A 20,236-nucleotide genomic window follows, 5' to 3' on the forward strand; every position below is an offset into this window, starting at 1 on the left:
CTCACGCCCAGTTTATGAAATAAATTTCTGCTGTGTCGCGTTGCCCGCAAAATGAATGAGGATAATTTGTTTCGCTTCTTCTATGCGTGGCGCCATCTATGTGGAATACTTGAACCTTCCTGAAGCCGAAACACAATCAGACCGCCCAACTGGTTCTCGTTTCTCCACCTGCCCATCTTACACCCCGCTATGGTCACCGAGAGCCTAAGAAATGCTGAGCGGGGCCTAAAATGGTCACGTTTATTTGAGCTGTGATTGGTTCTTCGGTGCTCTTATCGACTGAATCCGCAACCCCATTGGCTTCGGAGCGATAATAAGACGTACGCTGCTCGCCACGCCCCGAACTTCTTAAGCTGGCCTTGAATATTAGGGAGGAGATCAGAGCGTGGGGTCCCAAAAGGCTAACTTTTGAACTACACGAATGGGAAAAACAAAGAACAATGGCTCAGCACTCGGCTGACAACCGAACGCCGCATCAGCGTTCGGCTGGAGTTCGTGTTCTTCAGTGAGGGGGAGGACGGGCTCTTTTGTTACCACTCAGGCCTGCATAAACAATGCAGCATGCACGGTGCTCAGCTCAGCACAAAAGCGGAAATCGGTCAAGCCCGCCTTCTCTGACGACTGCTTTCGGGAGAGATCCGGGTCTAGCACTAAATGTCACTTCGTTTATAGTTAGTATTTTTACGTTAAGACGTCAACATGCCTACAAGGCCTGTGGGCATGTCCACAGGCCTTGTGTTGGGTAAACATCGAGATGTAGGGACCACAAACGGGTCAGAGCGCTTCCTATTGGCGAGGAGATCTAGCTACAGGGGGCGCTCTGACCCGCTTCTTGCTAAGGGGCCGTATTTGTTGCCCCCACTCCTCGGTGTTTACCCAACACAAGGCCTGTGGACAGGCCCACCGGCCTTGTAACCATGCTGACGTCTAAACGTAAAAATGCTAAAAATAAACGAAGTGACGTTTATTGTTATGGCCGGACCTCTCCCGAAAGCAGTCGTCACATCTTCACCCACTTCGGCTTTTCTGCTGAGCTGGGCGTATGCACCTTGCATGCTACATTGTTCATGCAGGCTGGAGTGATGACACAAGGGCCCATCCCCCAACTCAGGCAACCGGAGCACACGAACTCCAGCCAAACGCGGACGCGCCGCTCGGTTAAGTCAGCCGAGCTCTGTGTCATTGTTATTTGCTGTCCCCATCCGTGTAGTTTTAAAGTTAGCCGATAGGGACGCCACGGTCCGACCTCCTCCCCAATAGTTGCACCCGAAACAGCGTCGTGTTCTTTTGTTTGTGTGTGTGTGTGTGCGTGTGTGTGTGCGTGCGTGTGCGTGCGTGTGCGTGCGTGTGCGTGCGTGTGCGTGCGTGTGCATGCGTGCGTGCGTGTGCGTGCGTGTGCATGCGTGCGTGCGTGTGCGTGCGTGTGCGTGCGTGTGCATGCGTGCATGCGTGTGCGTGCGTGTGTGCGTGCGTGTGCGTGCGTGCGCGTGCGTGTGTGTGTGTGTGTGTGTGTGTGTGGTGTGTGTGTGTGTGTGTGTGTGTGTGTGTGTGTGTGTGTGTGTGTGTGTGTGTGTGTGTGTGTGTGTGTGTGTGTGTGTGTGTGTGTGTGCGTGTGTTGCTCTTTTGGCGACGTTGAGTGCTTGGTGGAGTGGGCCGCCGAACCCGTCGCCGTCCTCGGCCAAGCTTCACCGAACGGTCACTTCGACGTCCTTGGAAGTATTAATTGTGCTTCCCTTGACGTAAAAAAGAGTGTAATGCCATACTCAAATAAGGGTAATAGCGCAGGCTAGCGGTTTGAACGGGCGTCGTCGTAATAAAATCCCTAGCCAAAAATTAAACAAAAAGAACGGACAGCACAACGACGTCTTAAATATTTGAAACGTCGTCATGTTGTTCGATCATCATTCTCTTGGTTTTCTTGTCTTGGCGTTTCATAAAAATGTCGTTCCTCCCTTTTACGGGCACATTAAAATGTCTTGAGAACGAGCTTACCTACTTCAAGAATCGGCAAAACATCTTTACATCTCGTCCGTCGTTATGGGGGTTTGTTTCGAATGCCTTTTAAGTGCCCGTAAAACAGGAGCATTAGTGGGTTAACTTTGACAATATATTGATTTAAGAGCGCGATGACTCCATGGTTCCACCGTATTTACTTATACCTTGAAACCTGTCGCTTGCCACGGGTAATCTTGGTCGTAAAATCATAGTGTAGAGGAACCACAGGAAGGCGCCATCAAAAATATGTCCTCAATATCCAGAACTACTTGGAGTTAATAACAGATAAAATATTCAACATTTAAAAAACATTTTGCTACAACATGATTTACTCAGAGTTGGGAAAGTAAGGAGGACTATGATGAAAAAGCGCAACGAAATCGTGTTTGTATCAAGTTTCCATTTCTCTGCCAGGCCTATTGGTACGATAGTTTTCATTCCTCATATACAATATCGATTCAGTGGTGATGATAGACATGGACCCAAACTGAACCAATGTATTCATCATACCTCATCGCACGCAGAACAAAAAAGACACTGTCTGTGAGAAGTGCAATCCATGGCCCACATCCGTCTGAAATGTTTTTACATAACCGCTAAATGAACGGTCCTACTAAGAGATTATTAATGGGATTCTGCAGGTAAAATGTCATCTTTTGGTACCACAGAAGTCATGATCAAACAGGCGTCTCAATACAAAAAGTGTTGTTCGTTGTTTTTGTTTTTTGTCTGTTTCTTTTAACTACACTGCAAAAACACGCTTTCTCTCGCATTGCTATGATATGCAAACTGGTTGAATCAAGTACAAAATATAGGTCACCAAAAGTAAACCAATAATTGCTCTGTACTTTCTCACCCAGATTCAGACAATGAGGAAGGTCGTCGTAGCGCAGCAAAAATTGATTGGCGGTGCAGAAACAAGAAAGCTGGGTTCAATTTCCTTTGCCGGTGTCGATTTTACCGTATGTTGCATCGGCGTGCATTGGTGAAATCACGCACTGACATGCACATTAAAGATGCATTCCCACGGCAGGTGAATGTCGGAATTGTTAGAAACATATTGAGCATTAGGCGCCCCGATGTCACGATAGACTTGTTCCTTAATATTCGTACATCCGGGGCGAAAACACATCAGCGCAAACGAGCGATTACCGAGTCGACGAAAGGGCAACACGTGGGGCTGCAGTAGTGCAAACACAGTGGGAACAAGTCTGCCCTTCGGGTGGCACCAGGAAATTCGGCAAACAGCAATCCTCGTCAAAGCGCGAATTTGAAATAGCGGATCTCTGCTTCATCGTTTTGGAGGTCATGCACGACCGCGCACATTGGGCTCTAAACTGGCAACGATTATTCCCAACAGTATGTATCGATCAAATAAAAGAAAATTCCCAAACATAAATTTCTTGCTTAAGCCCCCTGCTACAGGTTAGAAAGGTGTAGCGGCCCGGTCACATTCGCTCTTGGTGAATTCTAGACAACGCAGCACCACATGTTGCGAATCACTCGTGCGAACTGTAAATTTGTGAACCAAATAATTTAATTTATACGATCTCAATTAGTTGAATGAGCACTAAAAAGGCTTTTACTTACAGTTATTTGCAGCCAACAAACGCTGGGCGCTTCGAGTTCAGACCTTATTAACGCCCCTCATCGATGATACTCCTCTATTAACCGCAAAAGACGACCATAAACAGATGACGAAACAAGCGGTGTGAATATATTAGGACATGTCCGGCGTTTTTAGGCGGTCAGTGTCTACAGTATTTCCAGGGTGATAACATAATTGATGTGCACGCTCGCAAAAATTATAAAGGACACGCACAAGAAATACTATTTTTCCCACCCCGCCTTCCCATCAAGGTGCCATCAAAGATTCATACACACCCGACTGGTTTCTGTGAATTGAAATCCACTTTTCCAGTGCGTGTTTTGACGACACCCGACGCTAGATTCAATAGGCGTATGCACGCCCCATCGATTCACGGGTCCAGCCGTGTTTTGACGCCTGCGTTTGATGACTTAGTCGCGGGAAGTCACAAAAACAAAACGGCAAATTCGTAGTGTAGGTAAAGAAATTGTAAGTAGTTTTTTCCTTTTTTTTTTTTTTTTGCATGAAAATAAAAAACAAGAAATATAGACGTCGTTTTTTCTGAACCGTCCTCCAATGAAAGAAACAAAACTCACATTGCTTGTACGCGTATACCACCTTCAAATAATTTAGACGGGGTACACGCCCATGTTGCGAGCTAGCGCAAAACCTGAACCATCGGGTTAGAAAACGAATAGTATGCAGCGCCCTGCGACTCGGACGTCACACCGCCATGGGGGCGCTGCTGTGGGCGCGCCGTATGCGGCTTCTCCGCATGTGCATTGCCCACATCTGGTGCTACAAAACGGAGATGTGTTTACGTGCGTTGCCTTCGCGTATAGTAGTGACTCCGTGTCTGTCCAGTGACTCTGACATCGACAAACGAGGTCGACGGCTCACCTGAACCCTCTCCTTCCACCAGAGGTCAGCCCACGGGGTCCCGTTGACACCATCCTGCACGCCTACTGCGCTGCTGTTCGCCATGACTGCTGACGTCATCAAGCCGGCAACGCGGGCCAGCTAGGCAGCAGCAACGCCTGCCGCCACCGCCACCGCATCTGCGCCTACACAGAGGAGAACGAAAATAAACGAAGTGTTTAAATGCGGTAGCAATTATTTTCGGAAAACTAGACACCGCCTTAGGCCCATTGAGGTTCTTTCGTATGACACCGATACTTATTCGGAGTGCAAGTTCGTCTGCATCATTTGCAGGGGTTGCGGTGACGTCAGAAAGCCGAGCTCCGACTGGCTCTAGTCGACTTCAAAGCAAGCGGCCTTGAAGTCGACCCCCTGTCCTTCCATTAGAGCCAATCAGAGCTCGGCGTTTTGTCGTCACCGCATCCCCTGCAAAACAAGCAGACGAAATTGCGCACCACATTGGTTCTATGTGTCGCACATGCCGCAGTAAAGCTTCGCCATTTTCCGCGCGGACGTCTCTGAAGGAATATGTAAACCCCAACTAGGATGCTGTTACCACGTGGGTGACTGTCACTTCTCCGATCGCCCACCTAGAATATGACACGATAAGAGCTCCAACTTCGGCTCAAGGTTTATTTCGTCATTCTATTTTTCTTTTTCCTGTTTACGAGACCGCCGTAAAGCACGAAAGTGTCTCACAAAAGCAGGAGCCAACTAAGTTTAGAGCAAAAGGCCGGTGAGCGCGCGTAGCAGAAAGGTCAGCATTGATTTATTGAATTTTCTACCGAAAAAATAGAACGCGTGCCTTAGTGCACGGCATTGTTGCTAGGGGCCCTATTTAAGACCCGGAACATAATGCATAACGGTCTTGAGAAAAACGTTGGTCCTTTTTTAACTTAGATCGGTAACCGCGTCGAAGAAAAATATTGCTCAAGTCTTCGAAGTAAAGTAAAGGTAAACTGTAAAGGTGCCCTTGTCAGACGGGCACGTTACAAGCCTCCAGAGAAAAAACCTTTTATTACCGGAGAACTATACTTTCTTTCACTTTAAGTCAGGACGCAGCCGACGCTACGAGCTGATGGGACAAATCAGACAGCGTCAACATGGCACCATCGTGGTGTTCGTCATGATTCTCTACGTTTTCTATCATCGCTGACCGCTTATGAAAAGGGAAGGCCTAGTAACTTGCGCTATTGGCGTTGTTTGATTCCTCCCATTAGCTCGTAGTCTCGGCCGCGTCTGTACTTCAGCTGCTCGCGAGACGCGCGGCAGAGCGCATGCCCAGATAGCAAGGCCCCGATAAGTAAAGGACCAACGCAGCTGCCTTGGGTGCGCATTCTGGGTCAGCTAGGACCCGAAGAAGAATATAGTTGCTCGTCAGCATGGAGCGTCTGTCTCTCGGGCCATGTCGGCGAAATGCTACATTGATAGGTGCGAGATCGCAATCTTTTTTGTCGATTTTTTAAACATGTTCTTTTTGAAGGCATCTTAGGCACCCGTAAAATTGGGCCATAAAATCTTAAGGGCGCTAAGTGGATCCTAATATTCCGTGAGGCTCTTAGGTTGACAATTTTGAAACCACTAAATTATTTGTACTAACTAATTATTAAAAACCCTTACTGTAAGCATTCCGTGTACCAGCAACATCAATCAGTCAAACACGGCGAATGTGTATAATTTTGTTTTACTGCGCAGCAGTAGCAAACAAATCAGTTTCTGCATTTGGACTTTCCGGCTGTCCCCCAGGTGAAGATAGCCAGAGAGGACAGTAGTCGTACTGACGTGCGCGCACGGCCAAGCAAGCAGCGCCCGATCACGGTATTCTAGAAGATTCGCGTTTGTTCTTCCTCAGAGCATAACTTATATAGTTCGTCTTGGTTTCTTGTTCTCAAAAGTGCCTGTTCACTTCCTCTCCGAACGTGCGACGCTCGAACCTTCTGGGCTGAATATTCCTGATGCCGACGCACATTAGATAAGGAACAACCTCCGACATGGTCGAGTAGGTCTCGCTCTCGCTTGCTGTTACGCCGCCAAATCGCCGCAAGCTTTCCTTCTGCCTCGACGCTCATTCTTTCTGATTTTTTGCACAAGCTCGGTGATTAAACTTTTCTTTTAGGTTCACTGTTCGTCCTCTCGTCACCTTGATTCGTGACATTTCTGTGGAGGTGCGGGGTACCGCAGCCCATGAAACGCACCCGTACGAGGCCTCGCAGCGCAAGCCCAGTCCCCGGCTCAAAAAGACCGTCTGTGGAGGCAACCGAGACCTGCGGAAGCCATCGCACTAAGGGTCGACCCCCGGAACTTGGACATCTACCGGACCCCCAGAGGAAGAAGTTGACGAAACCAACTATGACCTCCCGGGGTCTGCAAACTGAGACACCCGCCGCTGCCTCCCCCGTTGTTTTCCTGCCCTTCGTTCCCGTACGCCGACACCCTTCCACGTTGAGGTCCATGAGAACGTCGACGACTGGATCCAACACTACGAGCGCGTGGCACGACACAAAGGATGGACTGCCGAGCAGTACCTGGATAACCTCTACTTTTCGCTGGAGGGTACTGCAAGGCACTGATTCGATAACCACGAGGCTTCGCTCACGTCGTGGGACATCTGCGTGGCCGAGTTGAAGCGGACCTTTACGAGCCAACACCAAAGGCAGTGAGCGGAGAATCTGCTTCAAACACGAATTCAGGCCCCCAACGAGAGCGGAACCGGTTTCGTTGAAACTTTGCTACGCTTAAGTCCACGCGCCGACCCGCCAGCCATCGACGAGAAAAAGTTGCGCTTCCTCATGACAGGTGTGAAGTGCGAAATCTTCGGCGGACTAATTCGCAACCCCCCTTCCCCCCCCCCCCTCCCCCCCCCCCCCCCCCCCCAACGACCGTTGAAGAATTCGTTGCGGAAGCAACAGACATCGAGCGGGCGCTAGCCGCCCGAGCTCACCAATATCATCGGCTCAACGACGTCTCAAGTCTGGCATCGTTCCGCTCCGAGCTCAGCACCAGAGCCGACGAACTTCACCGGATCATCCGCGACGTTGCTCGCGAAGAATTCAAGAAGCTGCCCCTGCTGCCGACCCTCTGGCATCACTGTACATCGTCAAAGTTGTGCGGGAAGAGAGCTATCGAAACCTGGGCATTTGTCAACCCTGCTCCGCTCGAGCAACCGACCCTGAGCTACGCCGCCATGGCTCGGCGACCGCCGCCAGCAACCCTCCAGTACCAGCAACCGGCGTCCCCCTCGACGGGAAGCCCCTACACCGCATTTCGCTCGGCGCACTCAGAAACAAGCTCCGTACCTCCGAGCCGACCCCCGGCGCCAAGGAAGACGGACGTGTGGCACGCGGATGACCGACGCCCGGTTCCTCACCACTGCGGGGAAGCCGACCACGTGTATCGGCGATGCCCCAACTGGCAGCTTGGGCTTCATGTGTTCACACCAAACGCCGCCCGGCCGAGGATTGGAGAACGAGGAGTACCTGCATCGCCCGCCGTCATCAGCACCCCCTTCCCACAGGGGATCCCGTTCGCCGTCACTACGACGTCCGGCGCCGCCACTTCGTAGGTCTCGCCGAGAGAGACTGTTTCCCCCTACCTCGTCGGGGAAACTAAGCGCAGAAACCCCTGGAGGGGGAGTTGCCGAAGACGACCGCCGGAAACATCCTCCAAGAACGTCGGAAGGCCCCCACTCTAGCGACGGCAAGCATCGGAACAGCAATTCCGCAACGGTGCTCAACAGCCTCAACGTTGTCATCGACGGTCACGATGCGTCGGCACCCGTGGACACCGGAGCAGATTACTCCGTTTTCAATGGGAAGCTCTCTCGCCAACTTCGGAAAGTCACCATGCCATAAGTCGGCCCAGAAATACGCACCACTGGAGGACCATCACGCATGTTGAGACGTGCACTTCTCGCGTCGGAATTCACGGAAACACCTGTCCAGTCAAGTTCGTCGTCCTTCAGGACAGTGCGAGAGACGTCATACTTGGCTTAAACTTCCTGTGTGAACACGGTGCCATGATAAACCTTGGACCAAATAGGTTGACGCTACGAAAGCCCGTCTCACCCCCGGACGGATCAAAAACGACGCAAGCCGCTGTACGAGTCATTGCAGACCACGTGAACCTGCCGCCGCGGTCGAGTGTTCTTGTGCCCGTCGTGACCGATGCAGTCGCCTGCGGGGAAGTCCTTCTGGAAGGGAACGTCCAACAGCTCCTCGGAAGAGGAATCGGCATCGTGAGAATCGTAACGGAACTGCAGGATGGACGTCCTGTGGTCCTCGTGCCGAACTTTCGACAGGAGCCGCAGGACTTCACGAAATGTGCCGCTGTAGGCCACGTCGAAGAATTCTGGAACGCTGCCGAAAGCGCCGCAATCTCCGATGAGCCCTCGCCATCTCAGCCGTACAGTACACCGCCGCCGCAGATCGACGTTAACCCCAAGCTCAGACACCTCCTCGCCTAATACAGCGACTGCTTTGCAACGACGACAAAAGTGCACCAAACAGTTGCGAAACATAGCATCGTTTACCAACGACGATGCGCTCCACGTGCATTGACCACCGTACGGAGTCTCCCCAAAAGAAAGAGAAGCGATTTATGAACTAGTCCAAGAGATGCTCAACGACGTCATCCTTCAGGCTTTAAGCAGCCTGTGGGCCTCTCCAGTCGTGCTGTTGAAAAAGAAGGACGGAACGCTTCAATTCTGCGTAGGCTACCGGCGACTAAGCCTGATGACGAAGAAAGACGTGTATCCGCACCCCGCATCGACGACACACTGGGCCGGCTCCGCCACTCCCGATACCTCTCGTCGATGGACCTGAAGAGTGACTACTGGCAGAGCGAAATCGAGGAAAGGGGCCAAGAGAAGACTGCCTTCGTCATGCCCGATGGACTGTTCGAGTTTAAGGTGATGCCCTTCGGATTGTGCAAGGCGCCGGCAACTTTCCAGCGTGCAATGGACACCGTACTAGCAGGCCTCAAATGGCAGAGCTGTCTCGTTTACCTCTACGACATCGTGGTATTCTCAGCCAACTTCGACGAGCACTTGCGGCGCCTTCAGGCTGTTCTTCAAGCAATCAGGACCTCCAGACTCGCTCTCAAACCGACAAAGTGCGGTTCGCCTACGGCGAACTGAAGTTCGTAGATGACATTGTGAACAACGAAGGTGTTCGTCCTGACCCTGAAAAGACTCGCACTGTAGCGACATTTCCACCGCCCACCGACAGGAAGGCCGTCCGAAAATTCCTGGGACTTTGCGCGTACTACCGGCAATTGGTTCAGGATTTCACCAAGTTTTTGCGCCGCTCAAGCGCCTCACGAAGGAAGCCGTTCACTTCAAATAGGGTGGAGAACAACAGGCATTCGAACAGCTAAAGCAACGACTCCAGTCGCCACCGATTCTCGGCTACTTTGATCAATCCACCGAAAGGAAACTTAACACGGATGCCAGCAATACAGGACTCGCAGCGGTACTGGTCCAATGCCAAGAAGGTGCAGAGCGCGTGAACACCTACGCTAGTCAGACGTTGTGGGACGCGGAACGAAATCACTCGACGACAGAGAAGAATGTCTGGCCGTCGTCTGTGCCATCACAAAATTCCGACCGTTCTTATACAGGAGCCCTCTATGAGTTGTCACCGACCGCCATTCAGTATGCTGGTTAGCGAACTTCGAGGACCCACAGGGACGCCTCGCTCGATGAAGCCTACGATTACAAGGGTACGACGTGACAGTGGTCTACCATGTCAGGCCTAAAACATGGCGACGCCGACTGCTTGTCCAGAGCCCCCATCGAGTCAGCTACCTGCTGCGGAAAAGACGACGACAACGACGATCGCTTTCTTGGTGCACTGATCGTTAACTAGAGTTCCTCGATTTACTCTCCCGAAGGGGGAGCAGAGTTGTGCATTTGTTTTCCCCACGCCGCCACGCCGCTATTCGCCGTGATAGATCACGTGGGGAGCAAAGCATCCAGCTCCGTGTAAGAAAGCCACCGCTACGGTCGCTCCGCCAACGTTTCACGCGCACCGGAGAATGTTACCCTGCTTTTGCCTCCTTCTACTCCCTTTCCGTTTTCCATGCGCGGCAGCGCGCGTGACGCCGCTATTCGCCAAATTCAGTCACCTGACGAGCAAAGCGTCCAGGACCGTGCAGGAAAGCCGGCACTACGGTCACCGTCCGAGGCTGAATGCGCAACTCTGCTACCGTAGGTAGCAGAGTTGCGCATTTATCATTAACTTTATCATTATCGGCATGGCAGCGCTCCAACGGGACAATCCTGAACTTCGCGCACTGATCGACCACTTAGAGGGACAAAGGGGAACGATTCCCCGAGCCCTTTCCTGTGCCCTACCAACATCCGCCTTCCGGTGAGGTATTTCGAGGACAGCCACTCAACGTGGCTCCCGGTAATTCCTGCAAGTTTTCGTGAGGAGATTTTCCAAGCATGCCACGACGACACGACATCTGGTCACCTTGGCTACATAGAACTCTCGCAAGCATCCGAGAGAATTACTATTGGCCCAGGCTCGTGAACACTGTCCACCTCTGCACACGACCGTGCTGCGAGAGTCAGCGACGGAAGAAACCGCCGACGCAGCCGGCAGTCCTCCTGCAGCCGATCGAGCCCCCACTGCACCGTTCGAGCAGATTAAAATGGATCTACTTAGACTTTTCCCGCCGTCGGCGCAGGGCAACCGTTACATAATCGTGGCTACTAATTGTCTCACCCGTTACGCCGAGACAAAAGCACTCCCCTCGGGTATTTCTTTGAAAGTACCCAAGTTCTTTGTTGAGTCTATCGTCCTCCGGCACGGCGCTCCCCAAGTCTTTATTATTGACCGAGGCTTATCATTCATGGCGCAACTGACACAAGAAATACTCCGCCTGAGCCACACAACGACCACCGAACCACGGCATACCACCCGCAGACCAACGGGCTGACGGAGTGACTAAACAAGACCATCACCGACATGATCTCAATGTACGTGGACATGAAACACGAGAGGTGGGATGAGGTGTTGCCCTACGTCACGTTTGCATACAACACGGCGGTTCAAGAAACCACTGGTATTACTCCCTCTCAGCTTTTGCACGGGACAAAGGTGACGACGATGCTCGACGCCATGCTGCCCCATGACCCGACGGACGACGGCACCGACGACGCCCAGCTGGTTCCCCAAGAGGCAGAAGAGGTACGCAAACTAGCCTGCCTTCGCCAAAAGGTCCAACAACGTGTCGACGCTGGCCCGTACCACCTTCGTCGTCGCGACGTGGAGTTTCCGCCTGGTGACAGGGAATGGGTGTGGACGCCCATTCGCCGCCGCGGCCTCAGCGCGAAACTGTTAAAACGCTACTTCGAACCCTACAAGGTCATTGCTACCTTGGGGACTTGAACTACGAGACTCTCCCCGACCGAACCTGACCTTCAGGACGCCGCCAGCCACGACCTGGGTCCCTAATCTGGACACTGGGCGAAAATGTCCGCGAGAAATCTGGCGGCTATGATTAACCGGCGCCAAGGTCAAGTGTGGCGTTGGCCAATCACGGCCGCCAGATTTCTCACCGACGTTTTCGCCGTTTCCTGATTAGGACACCTGACGTGGTTCACGTAGTTTGACTCAAGTCGTTCTACACGCGTTAGAACTGTGACTTTGCATGTTTATCTGGCCTCGTCGAATTTTTATCTTTTTTTAATGTTTATTAGCCATTTTTTTTTCGCGTTGCATCAGTATGATGTGCTTTTAAAGGAGGGAGGGGGATAGTGCCGGCGCGAAATGCCGAGCAAGCAGCTCCAGGTCATGGTATTCTAGAAGATTCGCGTTTGTTCTTTCTCAGGGAAGATTCGCGTTTGTTCTTGCGTAATTTTTATTATTTTGTCTTTGTTTCTTGTTCTCGAAAATGCCTTTTCACTCTCGCCGCGTTCGCGCGACGCTCGAATTTTCTGGGCCCAATATTCCAGATGCCGACGCATATTAAATAAGGAGTAGCCCCCACCTTGTCGAGTCAGTCCCGCTCTCGCTTGCTGTCCGCCAAATCGCCGCACACTTTTCCGCTGCCTCGACGCTCATTTCATTTTCTTTCGTTTGGCACAAGTTCGCCGATTAAGCCTTTATTTTCAGCTCACTCTCCATCCTCTCGTCACCTTCATTCGTGATACTAATATTTATTACAATAAACCTCCACACCCGCAATACACAGAAATTGCTCGTTTAAAATATCTCGGGTATAGCTTTTAAGAAACGGCGATTCAGCTTATTTATCAAACAATATTAGACCTCGACCCACGCAACGCAGAGTGAAGTACCTATGAAAAACTATAAAAGAGCCGTGATGCGAATCATTCTGAATGAACGAGATATATATGTATTATATAATATAAATCACTTATGTGCGGTACACCTTGTTCGACGGTTTTTCTTGTCTAAAACACTAATAGTGCCCTGATGTTATCGTAAATATCTAATTTCAAAAATACATTTACAGTCACCTAATGATTTTTTTGTTGTCTCTACAAAACATGCTGCTTTTACAAAGCGAACAAATTGACGCAGACTTGTATGATTTAAGGCAATTATCACTTTTTTAAACAAATATCCACTAGTGCTTAAATTGTATCTCTTTTAGAGTAATACGTACTCTCTCTCTCTCTTTCTCTCTCCCTTTACCTGGCTTTTTTCGAACTCACTCTGCTTAAAGCTTGCTTGATAGTTTCATTATCGTTTCAAACTGTAACTTCGTAACAGAACCTGGTCACGAGCCCTCAACTTATTATTAGCGAAAAATGCTGTATAAAAATAAACACCATTAAGCTTGCTTCAATCAGTAGCATTTTGACGAACTCATGTCGCTTACACCAAGCTTGTCAGAAAATTTATTATCAGCAGTCCAACACATCTCAATCACACAAAAAGGAATGGCCATTGTCGTTTGCATGCCGTTTAAGAGGCCGTCATTTTACAGTAACCAACTGTTTACCCTTCGCTAATATAGTTAAAAGCGTAAAGCAATCGCAAGTGAATATACTTAGTTTAAGCCTTTGTCGAAGCGCGGTCTAAGCTGCGAGGCCGTGACGCCTACAGGCAGTGCGAGAAAGCGTAACGTCACAGTTTTCGTCGCCTTTTTGTGCCTGTGCAATCTTGAGCTAAACCAATCAAGCTAGCGCATAAGCCACGACCTTCCGCTTTTAGTTTCCGTGTCTACCTTTGCATGTTTTCTAAGCTATGACTGCGCTCTGACTTGTGACGAAACAAAGTATAAATTGCGAAATATTGAACTGCGCAATGTGTTACATTTTAGTTACAACATACATCTGAACTAACCTCTCTGCGTTTTCACCATGTCCAATCTTCCTCTTCAAACACAAGCTTCGTGTCGTCTCGTGTGTACTCTGAAAAGTAAACTCTGCCCCTTTCCCAACCCAAGAACGAACGATCTCAAATATATTGTGCCATTTAGCAGAAGTCTTCGCAACCACGCTACTGTGTGTCGTGTTGTTTCGTAACGGTAATGCGTTATTCAGCGAAGCTGTGAGAGGAAATTTTGTCCTGCCTTTCATTATACACTGCTTGGCACTTTTAGTGCGATCACTTTTGATGTATGTGTGCGTGTTGTTTCGAGGACACCACTAGTTTGAGCCCGCAGATCAGGGCCAGGTTGAGGAACTTTAGGGCATTGGGCTAAGACTGATAAATGAGGCCCCGAATGATAAGAACATTCAGTACGACAATGACGATGCTGGTAACGGCAATGACGGTAATATCTATATTGCACCGCTTTAAAAAATAAACATATAATTTATTTCAAGTTACATTTTGGGTGGATTCTGTATCGCTAGTTTCGTGTGTTAAGAAATACAAATTTTACTGGATGGAAATGAAAAGGAGGGCGAATGCTCTAACACTTCGATAGAGAAATTTTGAGGTACAAAACGCAAAGCAATTAACGACTGGGGAAAATCTTAAGTGTCACGCAAATTGAGCAGCTACATAGGGCCTCCTAAACTTCTGTTGAGAATGGTGACTCCGCTCTTCTATGAGCTTGTTTCACCAGGTCTACAACCTTATGTATACGGTAGGTGTTTCTACCGACTTACATAAGCTCATCATGACGTTGAGTTATAAAATTACCCTTGCTGTCGAGTGACGTAATTACTCAAGCCCAAATTGCCTTAGGCACTGACCGAAGATAACCCTGAAAAATTCCCATTAAAAGAAGAATAAAACAATTTTGCTGCCACTAAAGACATGCCTCGCAACTAGACAACTGTCCCGAGAATCAAGTTTTATTCTAGTAATTCTTTCGACTTATTAGAACTAGTCTAAGTAGCACTTTGTTAATTACACCTGACGTGAAAGTAAAACAACGCAAGCAACAAAAACAAATTCGGTGGTTAGAGAGGTACTTATGGGCTCAAGCCGCTTCGTCTAGCCGCTTCTGATAACTGAACTATCGTGTCACAAACTGAAAAGAGTTCTGCATTCATATAATAACAGAAACCGTTCAGTCGGAATGAGACTACAATATGGCAATCACTGCCATTCGAGCAGATTCAAAAGGCATTTATCATGAAGGTAAAAAAGGTAGAATCAAACTATATTTTTACAAGCTGTGTATTTTTTTTTTAAATAATATTTACGCTTTTTTTTTTAATTGTTGTAATTTAGAACTTTGCAACCATTTGGGCGTATTACTCGAAAAATATTAGGTCATACCTAAGAGGTAAGTGAAACCGTTGCAGCGCTTATACCAATAAATGGAAGGCGGGATGTTCTCTGGCGTCAGCAGATCAGACACTGACTCAAGCGTAGTTTAAAATCAGCGCCTATTGACAACTTTTAGAAGACATCTCAAGAACCGGCTCCTTGAAACGCCTGTTTCTGGTTTGGAAGGCTCGTTTTGGGAGGTCCATCGGTATATCTGTTATGTGGTTCTTAAGAAAACTTTTCCCGTGGAACCTCACTAAAGGATCAAAAATAAACAAACATGACGTGTAGCCTGTGTGTTGCTCGTGAAGCCTTTGGCGACACTTGCTTGCCCCTTCCGACCCATCATTGTCCTTAAAACGCGTCGACGGGGCGCCAGACCAAAGAGAACGCCGTGGCCGTCCTTTCGTCTGGATTCAAATAAATGACACTTCAACGGGACCGCCAGCTTTGCTCCCTCCGACAAGGAAGATGAGGCCATGCTTATATTTTGTTTCTCTAGCACACGCTTGCACAACGATGAGCTCGCAAATATCGGCTTGTCTGGAGAAGGGGAATTTGATAAAATCCATGCTTCCCCGTTGAAAAAAAGAAAAAAGGCAACGACGCCATAAAACCCCTGAGGCTCCTCTGAGCTTCCTACATCCATTTGATTGGTGCTGTTTTGAACGAAGCTCGCTAGTATTTTAGCACGGGGCCCCTTGACAGCGTGGTGACCCTACTTCAACCCGTCCCTGCAGCGGATAGAAGCCACTTCTGAAAAACATCAGAAACTAGTTTCGCAAGCTTCGACACTAAATTAGCAACAAAAAAAAATGTTTCTAGGTGCCGTTTTTTTTTTTGTTCGTTTTTTTTTATCAAAAAGATACCTTGCTTTAATCAAAAGCTAAATCTAAAAGAGAGGAAGAAATCTATGTTTTAGCAGGCACCTAAGCCCTTTTAGACTAATAGCGCAGTCAGACGGGCCCATTAAAGGCATTCAGAATGAACTCCTTTAAAGAATTCGTCGAATTAGCTCGCGACATTGCGCTTATCGGCGTGCGCGGGTTCCCTGACCCTTTAAAGGAGTTCGTTATGAAGGCCTCTAATATGGCGGTATTTAGGTGATGAAAAAAGCGTTCCTGTCGGCGACATTGGGCTTTATTGGGAAAAACAAGACACGAGATTAGTCAGAATTATTTTCTTCGGCATCTTTGTTGTTTCCGTTAAATGAGACGTCCCAAAGTGTTCACAACACGCTTAGAACACTGATGTCTACAATAAAATTGTTGTTTTAATGGTCACCGAGAGCTTACAAAATGCAGGGAATTGTTTACTAAGTTTAAGCTTCCCATTTTGTAATTCATACTTCAACGTTGCTATCGGCTGGTGCCTCAATCTCATTGAATGCAGAGCGATGCACAGAAGCATAGCCCCCTATATACTGACAAAACATGGCATATTGCTACGAGAAGCGGCCGCCGAAATAGAAAAGGTGAAGCGGCAGACAACGGATGAGAGGAGAGCCACGTGACTGGCGCCCCGCTGCGGCGAGACGCCGAAACACACTTCTCCAAAGCGATCAAGTGTGTTTCGGGCCCTCGCCGCTCCAAAAGCTGTGCGCTGACGTCCAGGTTTCCCTAGAAATGGCTCTTTGATGCTCTGTGCTACCGGATCCTCGCGCTTCAAATCTGCGACTGGACACTCTATGACTCCGTCGTCGGACTGCCAGGCTTTGTGAATATAGAGGAGGCTATGACATATTCGTCACTCGAAGGCAAGCGAAAACAACCGTACTCTTTTATATTTAAGAAAAATCGCACCACCCAGCCTCACTTTCGTGTGGAAATCCAGTTTCGGAGCCTGCATAACTGATTTTCTAGATTTTTTTAAACAAAGCTATTTCGTCCCGTCTGATCCTTGCTGTTCTTTATTTTATTATTAATATTTTGCGGATGCATGTTAATGTTTGTGCATTCATCACACCCATCTAAATCTTGTTGGAAAATATTTTATGATTTCGAACGGTGGACTGTAATATATATCTATATATATATATATATATATATATATATATATATATATATATATATATATATATATATATATATATATATATATGTGTGTGTGTGTGTGTGTGTGTGTGTGTGTGTGTGTGTGTGCGCGCGTAAAATCGCTAATATACTCGCCGAGAAATGACTCACTCTCGCATGAATGTATCGTCCACAAGTGACCTCGACTAAATGGGTCGCTCCATCACATCCCCTATTCTATCCTTTTAGAAGTCAAAGATTTTGTTTTATTTCTTTGTTTGATTTCGCCTCATCTCGAAGATGCCTTTAGTATTTATTTCACTTTCTCGCTATTCGAGCGCAGCATAAAGTAGCTTTTCATTTCATGCTTGAGCGCACCGTTTTTCGTATAAATCGCAATAAGTTGAACTCCCTTTTTTTGTAATATATTCCTGTATGTAGATATATACAAATAGGTGCACATGCTACACTTTTCGCCTGTGTGCTTTCATGTATTGTGTTTGTGTTTGTATTTTATACCCAGAGGAAAAAATATTTTTAAAACGTGCACAAACAGTTGATCGCGGTTCTTGCAGTGTAGCCGTCATCCAGTACCGCATAGAATTTAAGCTCTCACAAGTCATGGAGCGAAGCAGTACTTTTTTCTTCATCATTGCTGTTTCTAGTTAAAATTGTTCCCTTGTCTTTTTTGTTCATGTTCACCATTATAGAATAAAATAATACGCCTTATTTGCTTATGTAGACAATAGAATTCAAATGTTGAACGCTTCCCTGTCTTTGGGCTTTCGCATAGAGCAGAACAAGAGCATCTCACAAAAAACATGCCTTTGAATACACAATAAAAATGCAATCATGCTTTGCGTATGCAAGCACACGTCAGCATGAAATTAGTATAGCAGATATCCTTTGTTTTATAAGCTGTCCAAACGCCGTCGAAGGCACGAACACATGCAACCTCGAACACACTCACTGCAAGCACAAGTCACTGGGCCTTCGCTAACGTTATTGGACTAGCCATAATAGGACACGTACAAAAAATTACAAACATCATGTCGTTGCGCTTGTAACGCTGTTTGATTTGTCTCATTGGCTCGAAGTTTTTGGCTGCGTCCGATCTTAAAGCGGCGATGGAACGATTTGTGCGCTTACAGTAGATGCCGCTTATAATGTTAATGCGAAAGCATTCACTGTCCCATGGAGCGAGCCGACGTCATCAGTTTGAAGCGAAAAAACGGCACCTAGTTTCCTGATCCCAAAGATCTTCATTGGCTGGCGCGCGGCGACGAGGTTCCCATTGGCCGCTACGCGCGTCAGTTTCAACGACCGCCGACAGATGGCTCTGCGTGTCCGCGTCGCCAGCGCGCTGATAAGACTAACCGCCGCAACCCCATGCCACTACGGGCCCCGCGTCGGTTAAAACGGACACGTAGACGTAGCCATGCCGTCGCCTCCATCATCCATGGCACATCGTCGGCGGTGCTTCTGCTCGTATCGTTACCGACGAACATGACACCCCCTGTAGCATCCACATCGTCGGACATTCATGCTTCCGCATTCACAACTCATAAGATGTGCTTAGGTGTCTTCCGACTTCTTTCCTGGACATTTATACACCTTTTCCACAAGGGCGAAGCCATCTTGAGTGTTGTCAGTTCTCGCATACGGTAAAACATGGTTTTCATCTCGCAACGCCGCTAGAAGGTGTTGGCAAAAATGCGTGATTGAAGCCTAGTTTCGCCTCACGTATATTTTTTTTCGATATTCCAGGTTTAAATGTTTTATTATTTTTCGTCCCAGATACCAGAAACGGAAGCCTGTGACTGAGAACGATAGAAAACAGGAAACGTCTATAGCCTATAAGAAACGAGTGTTCTTTTCTTCTTTCTTAATGCATTCGCAGTCGCACAGGGAACGCCTTGAGTTCCACACATTGTTAGAGTTCGGCTACAGAACCGTAGCTGTCAAGTAAGGGCGGCGCCTCTGGCGAGCAAAATTGAATATTTCACGGTCGCGTACCAGTTGTGCGGCATTATGTTTTTCTACGTTGCACGTGGACCCTAGACTGTAGTAATTTCATTAACGCATAAACATTTGCTGAAAAAAAAAGTTAGAACGAAAGCATTCTTATTGTTGAGAAAGGACCATAATCTCCTCTATAGACGCTTTGCAGCAGCTGTGCATGGACGCCGCCATAACTGCCCTTCAATTTTTGTTTCCTCTTATTTCGTTTATTTCACTTCATCATTAGCATAGCAGGCCAGGTTATTGCCATATTGGACTCAGCTGTGTCCTTTCTAAAGCATCGGCCTTTGTAGAGGATCGTCAACTACCGTTTCAGTTGCTCGGCATCTTGGTAAGACAAGAGAAGGTCAGCAATGGCGGCTGTAATTTGGCGCGTGTGTAAAGCGTCTATACTGACAAAGCCTGGCAGATCGTCACGTGACGCAACCGCCGAAAGTGAAAGGTAGAGCAGCAGAAAAGAGTCGTGTAACGGGCGCCGCTGAAAGAAAAAAGTTAGAACGAAAGCATTCTTATCGTTGAAAAAGGACCATAACCTCCTCTATACTGACAAAGCCTGGCAGATCGTCACGTGACGCAACCGCTGAAAGTGAAAGGTAGAGCAGCAGAAAAGAGTCCTTTAACGGGCGACCCGCTGCGGTGAAAGACGCCGAAACACACTTGTCCCTAGCGATGAAATGTCCGCTCGTGCTTCTCGCGTTCCTCTGGCTAGCGCTTCTTTTCTCGTCGGGTCGGGTTTGAAAATCATGTTTCGGGTCCTCGCCGCTACAAAAGCTGTGCGCTGAATACCAGACTTCCCGAGAAATGCTCTGTTCTACCAGATGGCCGCGCTCCAAATCTGCGACCGCGCAGTAGTACCTCCGTCATTGAACTGTCGGGCTTTGTGAGTAGAGAGGAGGCTATGACAGGACACATAAAGCGCTAGACCCAGCCACGCGCTGGGGTTGGCAAAGTAGAAAACGCGTGCTGAGCTCCAGGCAATGTTAGAGTTAAGCCATGCT

At 48.3% G+C, this 20,236-nt stretch overlaps 1 protein-coding gene across 2 annotated transcripts in view; it reads right to left on the reverse strand.

Annotated features, from left to right (window-relative positions):
* The window catches only part of LOC8039829, a 208,840-nt gene that overhangs the window by 62,310 nt on the left and 126,294 nt on the right, over nucleotides 1–20,236 (reverse strand). The window contains exon 2 of one of the 2 annotated variants that reach the window (XM_029984215.4): nucleotides 4,484–4,647. In XM_029984215.4, the coding sequence (XP_029840075.3) occupies nucleotides 4,484–4,582 (99 nt within the window). In that variant the 5' untranslated portion in view covers nucleotides 4,583–4,647. Of the gene's footprint in view, nucleotides 1–4,483; nucleotides 4,648–20,236 lie in introns of those variants that run through there. The other variant, XM_029984216.4, reaches the window with a different exon arrangement.

This window comes from Ixodes scapularis, unplaced genomic scaffold (assembly GCF_016920785.2).
Source record: "Ixodes scapularis isolate PalLabHiFi unplaced genomic scaffold, ASM1692078v2 PGA_scaffold1__304_contigs__length_218370807, whole genome shotgun sequence".
Classification (NCBI taxonomy): Eukaryota; Metazoa; Arthropoda; class Arachnida; order Ixodida; family Ixodidae; genus Ixodes; species Ixodes scapularis.